General features: G+C 48.5%; 1 protein-coding gene across 1 annotated transcript; it reads right to left on the bottom strand.

The window, feature by feature from the left end:
• Positions 1-509: 509 nt before the first annotated feature.
• On the bottom strand, positions 510-3,258 carry LOC132766236 (zinc finger protein 665-like). Its single transcript, XM_060760612.2, has 2 exons — positions 2,979-3,258; positions 510-2,359 (listed from the first exon to the last, which is right to left on the bottom strand). The coding sequence occupies exons 1-2, from the start codon at positions 3,005-3,007 to the stop codon at positions 880-882; spliced, it is 1,509 nt and encodes a 502-aa protein (XP_060616595.2). The 5' UTR covers positions 3,008-3,258; the 3' UTR covers positions 510-879.
• Positions 3,259-9,836: the final 6,578 nt, after the last annotated feature.

Raw genomic sequence — 9,836 nt, forward strand, 5'->3', positions numbered from 1 at the left:
CCAGGACTGCTTAAGGGGAACAAGTGCCAAATACATGGAATAGAAGAAATGGATTGACATTAGAAAGTCATTTTGAGGAATTTCAACACATACATCGAACTCTAGCTGCTCGAAAAAGGTGATAAATTCTAAAGAATTAGAGGAACTACAGGAATATTTCCTCCGAATTTCATTCCACCTTCCACGCATTCAGAGTTTCACCTATGTGAGTCAACAGATGTTTACAACATGATGTAATCCTGCTGAAGGTCTTCACACATTCCATGCACATATATGGTTTCTCTCCTGTGTGAGCCATTAGATGATTATATGATCCAGGATCACTGAAACTCTTTCCACATTCCATGCATGTGTATGGCTGCTCCCCTTTGTGGGCCCTTAGATGATTATTATCTGTTCCACTAGAACGAAAGCTCTTTCCGCATTCCATGCATTTATATGGCTGCTCCCCTGTGTGTATTCTTTGATGGTAACTCAGAGCATTACTCCAACCAAAACTCTTTCCACATTCCATGCATTTGTATGGTTTCTCCTCTGTGTGTGTTGTATGATGGCAATGCAGCTGCACACTCCACCTGAAACTATTTCCACATTCTATACATTTATATGGCTTCTCTTCTGTGAGGGTCCTTTGGTGAATACGCACATGTGAACTCTAACTGAAACTTTCCACATCCCATGCATTGATATGGCTGCTCCTCTGTGTGGGTCCTTAGATGATTATTATTGTATGTCCCATAACGAAAGCTTTTTCCACATTCCATGCATTTGTATGGCTTCTCTCCTGTGTGTATTCTTTGAAGGTAACTCAGAGCATTACTCCAACCAAAACTCTTTCCACATTCCTTGCATTACTCCAAAATGCCACATTACATGCATTTATATGGCTTGTCCCGTGTGTGTTGTTTGATGCATACGAAGTTGTGCACCATCACCAAAGCTCTTTCCACATTCTATAAATGTATATGGTTTTTCTTCTGTGTGAGTCTTTTGATGGCCACGCAGATGTGCCCTCTGAGTGAAGCTTTTTCCACATTCCATGCATTTGTATGGCTTCTCCCCTGTGTGTATTTTTTGATGGCAACGCAGATTTTGACGCCAACCGAAACTCTTTCCACATTCTATGCATTTATATGGCTTTTCCCCAGTGTGCGTTACTTGATGCCTACGAAGTTGTGCACCATCACAAAAGCTCTTTCCACATTCTATACATTTATATGGTTTTTCTCCTGTGTGTGTCCTTAGATGTTTATGGTACGTTGAGATATCATGGAAGCTCTTTCCACATTCCATGCATTTGTATGGCTGCTCCCCTGTGTGTATTCTTTGGTGGTAACTCAGAACATTACTCCAACCAAAACATTTCCCACATTCCAAGCATTTATATGGCTTTTCCCCTGTGTGTATTCTTTGATGCATACGAAGTTGCACACCGTCACCAAAGCTCTTTCCACATTCTGTACATTGATATGGTTTTTCTCCGGTGTGAGTCCTTCGATGGCCACGCAGATGTGCCCTCTGAGTGAAGCTCTTTCCACATTCCATGCATTTATATGGCTTCTCCCCTGTGTGAATCCTTACATGACTCATACATGTTTGATTATCACTAAAGCTCTTTCCGCATTCCATGCATTTATATGGCTTCTCCCCTGTGTGGGTCCTCTGATGGCAACGAAGATTTCCACTCTTCCTGAAGCACTTCCCACATTCCATGCATGTATATGGCTTCTCCCCTGTGTGGGTCCTTTGATGCTCGCGAAGGTTTCCACTCTCCCTGAAGCACTTTCCACATTCCGTGCATTGATATGGCTTCTCCCCTGTGTGAATCTTGATATGATTCATATATGTTCCATTCTGACTGAAGCTCTTCCCGCATTTCATGCATTTATATGGCTTCTCCCCTGTGTGGGTCCTCTGATGGCAACAAAGCCCTCCACTCTTCCTGAAGCACTTCCCACAATCCATGCATTTATGTGGCTTCTCCCCTGTGTGGGTCCTTTGATGGTCACGAAGGGTTCCACTCAGCTGGAAGCTCTTTCCACATTCCATGCATTTGTATGGCTTCTCTTCTGTGTGCGTTTTTGGACGTGAGTGTAGATGATCACAATGACTTAAACTGTTTCCACATTCGATGCATTTGTCTCCTTTGTGGAGCGTGGCATCTATGTCTAACTGTGTGTGGCAGCTGCCAATTCTCCCACAGTCAGAACATTCTGTTTTATTTGATTCTGAGGTTAGAGGTTCTGAATGATCATCCTTCTGGAAGGAAGAGAAGGTCTTCAGAGTTTTCACTTGGGTTGTGCTTTCCATGACAGGCTTTGTTACAGCTGGTTCTCCGTGGTTCCCATTCTGCTGATTTCTATTTTGAGGGATTGAGGGAAAATAAAAATTCAATTAGAAGAAAGCACAGAAACCAAGGATTGAATAAGAACTGGATATCAACTGCTTCTTAACCTCCAAGAATCTCCTTGGTCTATTTAACATTGTCAGAGACGAGGATTGTCTGCACATTGCCCCTACCTCCAAAAAACCTCTACATACCTCATGTCAAGTTCAGCACTTTTAAATTCTGTCCATTACATTTCACCCAGCCTTTAAGTTTTTAAATGCGTCATAGTGTCATTGTTTTAATGTTTTATTGTTTTGCTTGATGTTTTATTATTTGCTTATGAGTTTTACTGTGATATTTGTATGTTGTTGTTGGACACAATATTCCAGGTGTGGTCTCACCAAAGCAGAATAGAGGGATAGCATGACTTCCCTGGACCTAGACACTATGCTCCTATTGATGCAGGCCAAAATCCCATTGGCTTTTTTTGCCGCCACATCACATTGTTGGCTCATGTTTAACTTGTTGTCCACGAGGACTCCAAGATCTTTTTCACACGTAAAGGGAAAGGGAGAGAGGACATGGAAGCTCCAGCTCTGGGTGGCCCAATGCTGTAGGGTGAGGAGCAGTGGAAATGTTGCATTCTTACCCAGAGGGCATGCTCTCACAGGTCTCCATTGTATCATCTGCACGTGAAGCCCACTAGATCTGATGCAGGACACACAACTCCTTCTCACAGAAACACAAGAGCACTTCCTCAAAGGATTCCAGAATCTGAAAGGAGAACAAGATGGAGAACATCACCAAAACGCAAAGCCCACTGATCTGGTTATGGGGTGATAGTGGTGGTTGTTAAGTGTAGCTTGAAGGTCAGGCCAAGTGTCGCAGCCAGTGGTTTGCTGGCTCCTCAAAGGAGGGGGAGAAGGAGGCCATCCAAGCACAGACCTTCCCTGAGGGGAGTTTCTTGGTGGCAAATGAGGATCAGAGAGGGGAAGGGACGGGGGGGGGGGGCTTCCTTTCACAAGGGGCTGGGGTCAGTTTTTCTTAATTTCATATCAAAAGCATTGCATGAATTAGCATAAAACTGATAAAAATAGAAGGTGTAGGTGGCTAAATATCTTTTGACCAAAAACTGGCAACAGCAACAGCATTGTCTTTAGCCTCCAACAATTCCTCCTCTGTACATGAGGCAGGGCACAGTGGACAAGCATATAGATGTGGAGTTGTCTCTTCTGCTCCACAGTCACACAAGGTGTGGGATTCTTTTAGGTAGTGCCATTTGGCCAGGCTGTCTTTTGATCTGCCCACTCCGTATCTGAGTCTATTCAGGGACTTCCAAATTGCCCATTCTTGGTTTGGCCTGGAGGAAGACCCTCATGGGGAGCCATCCAGTTGGGATTTCCTGGTTCAGCTGCCCAGAGGGAGACCCTTGCAGTTGCTCGGTGTACGCCAAGAGGAGTGGTGGTTCTTATAAAGATTTTCCTTGATTTGAATCTACTGGGAGGAGGCTGGTAGCCATGCAGTGTGGGGCTTTCACAGGGTTCAACCTTATTTAGGGATACCAAGGTGCTTGTCTATAAAGCTATTGTCCTCCCAACCCTACTATATGCCTGAGTAGAGCAACTGCTTTGGGAGTAGAGCAACTGCTTTGGGAGACAGTGGTTGGGCATCCGGACAACATGGCCGGCCCAAATTGATGTTGGAGGACCGTCGCTTCAGTGCTGGTGGTCTTTGCTTCTTCCAGCACGCTGACATTTGTCCGCTTGTCTTCCCAAGAGATTTGCAGGATTTTCTGGAGGCAGCGCTGATGGAATCATTCCAGAAGTTGCATTGACGTCTGTAAACAGTCCATGTTTTGCAGGCGCACAGTAGGGTTGGGAGGACTATAGCTTTATAGACAAGCACCTTGGTCTCCCTACGGATGTCCCAGTCCTCACTCTCTGCTTCATTTGGAAAAAAGCTGCTCTATGCCTGTGAGACGTGGACTGTCTACAGACATCACATGTCAGCATGCTGGAAGAAGCAAAGACCACCAGCATTGAAGCGATGGTCCTCCAACATCAATTTGGGCCGGCCATGTTGTCCGGATGCCCGACCACCATCTCCCAAAGCAGTTGCTCTACTCTGAACTCAAGAACGGAAAACGGAACGTTGGTGGGCAGGAAAAGAGATTGAAAGATGGCCTCAAAGCCAACCTGAAAATCTCTGGCATAGACACTGAGAACTGGGAAGCCCTGGCCCTTGAGCGCTCCAGCTGGAGGTCAGCTGTGACCAGCAGTGCTGCAGAATTCGAGGAGGCACGAGTGGAGGGTGAAAGAGAGAAACGTGCCAGGAGGAAGGAGCGTCAAGCCAACCCTGACCGGGACCGCCTTCCACCTGGAAACCAATGCCTTCACTGTGGGAGAAGATGCGGGTCAAGAATAGGGCTCCCCAGCCACCTACGAATCCACAAGGAAACCCATCATGGAAGACCATCTTACCCGTCCAACGAGGGATCGCCTAAGCAAGCAAGCAACCTTATTTCTCTCACATTTAGCAGCAACTTCCCATTTGGGGGGGGGGGGGGAATACCAGTTAGCTTGTAGAGTTTATTAGCAGGTGTAGGTTTAAGACAACCTGTGATTATTCTCTGACTCTGTGGCGTCTGTTGGAAGTGAATGATTCACTGCTGCTCAGACATTTTCCTCCAGCCCCCTTCTGGCCCCTCTTCCATTCGCATCCCTTGCAGGCCTCTGAATGGGGCAGGATGAGAAGGAGAAGCTCAACCCCTAGCTTGGAGATGGGGCTTCCAAAGGGAAAACACGAGAGCTGAAATCCAAAGTCTACCCTTACCTGCTATAGAGCCTCCACCAGTACTTAAAGGTGGTCCTGTGAGGCATGTACCCCAAGTTTGGTCCAGATCCATAGTTGGCAGGGTTCACTGCTCCCTTGCTGTGTGATGAATTACAACTTCCATACTAGGTCATTCCCCCATGCTCTCTCTCAATTGGGGAAGGGGCATTAAGGGTCCTTAAAAGGGGTGCACGGGATAGTCTGTGCCAGAGGTTGAGTATGGCCACCCACACCCTGGCCTCCACTCTATGAGTATATAACTATATTATTTTTTGGTCTAGAGTGGCCTTCGGCCTTTGGCATAAAAAGGCTCATTTGGGACCTTTCCTTAATGACCTCCCTCCCTCCTCCTTCTAGAATGTGTCCAGAGGAGGGTGACTCAAATGATCAAGGGTCTGGAGAACAAGCTCTATGAGGAGCGGCTTAAGGAGCTGGGCATGTTTAGCCTGAAGAAGAGAAGGATGAGAGGAGATATGATGAGCGCCATGTATAAATATGTGAGAGGAAGCCACAGGGAGGAAGGAGCAGATCAGGGGTCTGGAGAACAAGCCCTATGAGGAGTGGCTTAAGGAGCTGGGCATGTTTAGCCTGAAGAAGAGAAGGCTGAGAGGAGATATGATAGCCATGTATAAATATGTGAGAGGAAGCCACAGGGAGGAGGGAGCTGATCAGGGGTCTGGAGAACAAGCCCTATGAGGAGCGGCTTAAGGAGCTGGGCATGTTTAGCCTGAAGAAGAGAAGGCTGAGAGGAGATATGATAGCCATGTATAAATATGTGAGAGGAAGCCACAGGGAGGAGGGAGCAAGCTTGTTTTCTGCTTCCATTGAGATTAGGACAAGGAACAATGGCTTCAAACTACAAGAGAGGAGATTCCACCTGAACATGAGGAAGAACTTCCTGACTGTGAGAACTGTTCAGCAGTGGAACTCTCTGCCCCAGAGTGTGGTGGAGGCTCCTTCTTTGGAAGCTTTAAAACAGAGGCTGGATGGCCATCTGTCAGGGGTGATTTGAATGCAATATTCCTGCTTCTTGGCAGAACGGGGTTGGACTGGATGACCCAGGAGGTCTCTTCCAACTCTTTGATTCTATATCTTTATATGTATTATTTAGATAGTAGACCGTGACCCCTTAATGGAAATATATTATCAGATAAATGATTATAGAACATTAATAGATAGAAAGTATTGCACTGTATGCAACAAACACTTGCAAATATATGTCTACTTAAATAAAATAAAAATATTTGGAAAAAAAAGGCCCATTGGCTCCCTCCCTCCTCCTCCTCCTCGAAACCCCTTCCCTTTCCAGGGGGCAGAACTCCCTGCCCCCCTCCAGAAGAGCTCCCTCCCCTAAAAAAAGAGCCCCCCCCCCCCCAAATTTCCTATGCAACCCTTGCAGTCACTTGGCTGAATGGGAAGGGAAGCATTCTGGGGGAGAAGATGGGGCTTCCAAGGGGGAGAAGTGGTGTTTGCCTCTCTGTTTGTGGGCTTCCCCTTGCAGGATGCCTCCGTGCCAACTCCCCCCTCCCTTCCCTAAAGGGCCAGGGAAGCCTTGGTGTGTTTGTATCTCTGTTTGTGGGCTTCCCCTTGCAGGATGCTTCCCTAAAGGGAAGGGAGGGGGGAGTTGGCACTGAGGCATCCTGCAAGGGGAAGCCCACAAACAGAGAGACAAACACACACAGGCCAAGGCTTCCCTGGCCCTTCCCTTCTGCTCCAGCCCCAAAGAGAAAGAGACCCCAATGCAGAGAGGAGGCAGAGCCCAAGGGAGCCCCTTTGGGTGGGCCAAGGGCCCCCCCACACTGTCCCTCCACCCCCAGCCCTGCTCACCTTCCCCTCTGACTTCCTTTCTTCTCTTCCCAAGAAAGGAAGTGCCCCAAAGTCCACGTGATGAAACAGCCCTCCCTGCCGGAAGTGACGTCAGGGGGAAAAGGGGCTCCTCTCCTCCTCCCTCTCCTTCCTCCCTTGCCTGCACTCCCTGCCTCTCTAGGATTTCAGAAGGACTGCAATGGGGAGAGCCACAGAGGGAGAGAGGAGGGAAGGCTCCTTCCCAAATGTGGGCTTCACCTCCATCTCTCAATGGAAGGCCAAGGGAGACCTCCAGCCCTTCTCCTCTCCCCCCCAATCCCTTCCCTACCACTACCCAAAAGTCAGGGCTCTTCTTTCTCCTACTCTTCCAAAAGGGAGGCCCCAATCCTGGAATCCTAGAGTTGGAAGAGACCTGGTGGGACACCCACTCCAACTCAATTCCTCCAAAAAGCAGGAAAATCACATTCAAAGCACCCCCGACAGATGGCCATCCAGCTCTCCTTCAAAGCCTCCAAAGAAGGAGCTTCCACCACCATTCATAGACTCCTAGAGTTGGAAGAGACCTGGTGGGCCACCCAGTCCAACCTCATTCAGCCAAGAAGCAGGGAAACCACATTCAAAGCACCCCCGACAGATGGCCATCCAGCTCTGCTTCAAAGCCAACAAAGAAGGAGTCCCCACCACCATTCATGGAATCCTAGAGTTGGAAGAGTCCTGGTGGGCCACCCAGTCCAACCCCATTCCTCCAAGAAGCAGGGAAGTTGCCTTCAAAGCACCCCCAACAGATGGCCATCCAGCTCTGTTGGAAGAGACCTGGTGGGACACCCAGTCCAACCTCATTCAGCCAAGAAGCAGGGAAACCACATTCAAAGCACCCCCAACAGATGTCCATCCAGCTCTGTTTCAAGGCCGCCAAAGAAGGAGTCTCCACCACCATTCATGGAATCCTAGAGTTGGAAGAGACCTGGAGGGCCACCCAGTCCAACCCCATTCCTCCAAAAAACAGGGAAACCACATTCAAAGAACCCCCGGCAGATGGCCATCAAGCTCTGCTTCAAAGCCTCCAAAGAAGGAGTCCCCACCACCATTCATGGAATCCTAGAGTTGGAAGGGACCTGGTTGGACAACCAATCCAACCCCATTCCTCCAAGAAGCAGGGAAGTCGCCTTCAAAGCACCCCCGACAGATGGCCATCCAGCTACTGCTTCAAAGCCTCCAAAGAAGGAGTCTCCCCACCATTCATAGAATCCTAGAGTTGGAAGAGACCTTGTGGGACAACCAATCCAACCCCATTCCTCCAAGAAGCAGGGAAGTCGCCTTCAAAGCACCCCCGACAGATAGCCATCCAGCTCTGCTTCAAAGCCTCCAAAGAAGGAGTCTCCACCACCATTCATAGAATCCTAGAGTTGGAAGAGACCTGGTGGGCCACCCAGCCCAACCCCATTCAGCCAAGAAGCAGGGAAATCACATTCCAACCACCCCCGACAGATGGCCATCCAGCCTTGCTTCAAAGCCTCCAAAGAAGGAGTCTCCACCACCATTCATAGAATCCTAGAGTTGGAAGGGACCTGGTGGGCTACCCAGTCCAACCCCATTCCTCCAAGAAGCAGGGAAGTTGCCTTCAAAGCACCCCCGACAGATGGCCATCCAGCTCTGCTTCAAAGTCTCTAAAAAAGGAGTCCTCCACCACCATTCATAGATTCCTAGAGTTGGAAGAGACCTGGTGGGCCACCCAGTCCAACCCCATTCCTCCAAGACGCAGGGAAATTGCCTTCAAAGCACCCCGAACAGATGGCCATCCAGCTCTGCTTCAAAGCCTCCAAAGAAGGAGTCTCCACCACCATTCATAGAATCCTAGATTTGGAAGAGACCTGGTGGGCTACCCAGTCCAACCCCATTCAGCCAAGAAGCAGGGAAAGCACATTCAAAGCACCCTCGACAGATGGGCAGCTGGAAGGGATTGTTGTGCTAGAGGAAAATGCTGAGATGCCTTGGACCATAAGAAGGTCTAACCAGTCCATCCTCCAGGAAATAAAGCCCAACTGCTCGCTAGAAGGAAGGATATTAAAGGCATAGATTAAATACTTTGTCCACATCATGAGAAGACAGGAAAGCCTGGAGAAAAAATGATGCTGGGGAAAATGGAAGGAAAAAGAAAGAGGGGCCGACCAAGGGCAAGGTGGATGGATGGTATCCTTGAAGTGACTGGCTTGACTTTGAAGGAGCTACGGGTGGCCACAGCCAACAAGGAGCTCTGTCCTGGGCTGGTCCAGGAGGTCACGAAGAGTCGGAAGTGACTAAACGAATAAACAACAACATCATCATCTATGGCCACTCTCCCCAAAGGGGCTTTTCCCCCTTCCTTCTCTTCCCCTCTCATGTGTCTGTGTGCCAACAGTGGTCTAGATCCGTCATCAGTGGGATCTAGACCACTTTTCAGAGTGTTCCCTGCCTGTAGATGAACTACAATTCCCACCCTGGTCAGTTCCCCTCAAAGCCTTCCAGGATGTTCTGTTGGTCACAGGGTTCTGTGTGCCACCCTTGATGTAAATCCATCCTCGGTGGAGTTCAGGGTTCAGGACTTAGCAGGATTCTGAAACGATGCTTCATCTGACTATATTTTCCCTGGTGAGAACTTTATATCCCAACACCCAGGAACTGGTTTTGTTTTCCTTGACTGCCTCTCGCCCTTATCTCTCGAAGCCTAGCAGAATGGCGAAGGCCTTGGCTGAGCTGTCTGTTTTGGCTAAACTCCAACCGTCTGTCTATGTGCTCATTATCTATCTGCTCATTAGTTTCTCCAGGTGTCAAATTGTTTTCAAACCCTAAATCTTGGGAACTCTCTGGGTCCTGCATCAATAGGAGTGTA

Source organism: Anolis sagrei, chromosome 2, assembly GCF_037176765.1.
Source record: "Anolis sagrei isolate rAnoSag1 chromosome 2, rAnoSag1.mat, whole genome shotgun sequence".
NCBI lineage: Eukaryota > Metazoa > Chordata > Lepidosauria > Squamata > Dactyloidae > Anolis > Anolis sagrei.

Excerpts from the sequence above, each read along its gene's own strand:
- LOC132766236 (XM_060760612.2), bottom strand. The coding sequence starts at position 3,007 with ATGGAGACCTGTGAGAGCATGCCCTCTGG. Across the intron at positions 2,360-2,978 it reads TGTGAGAGCATGCCCTCTGG|AAATCAGCAGAATGGGAACC; the intron begins GTAAGAATGCAA and ends CCCTCAAAATAG.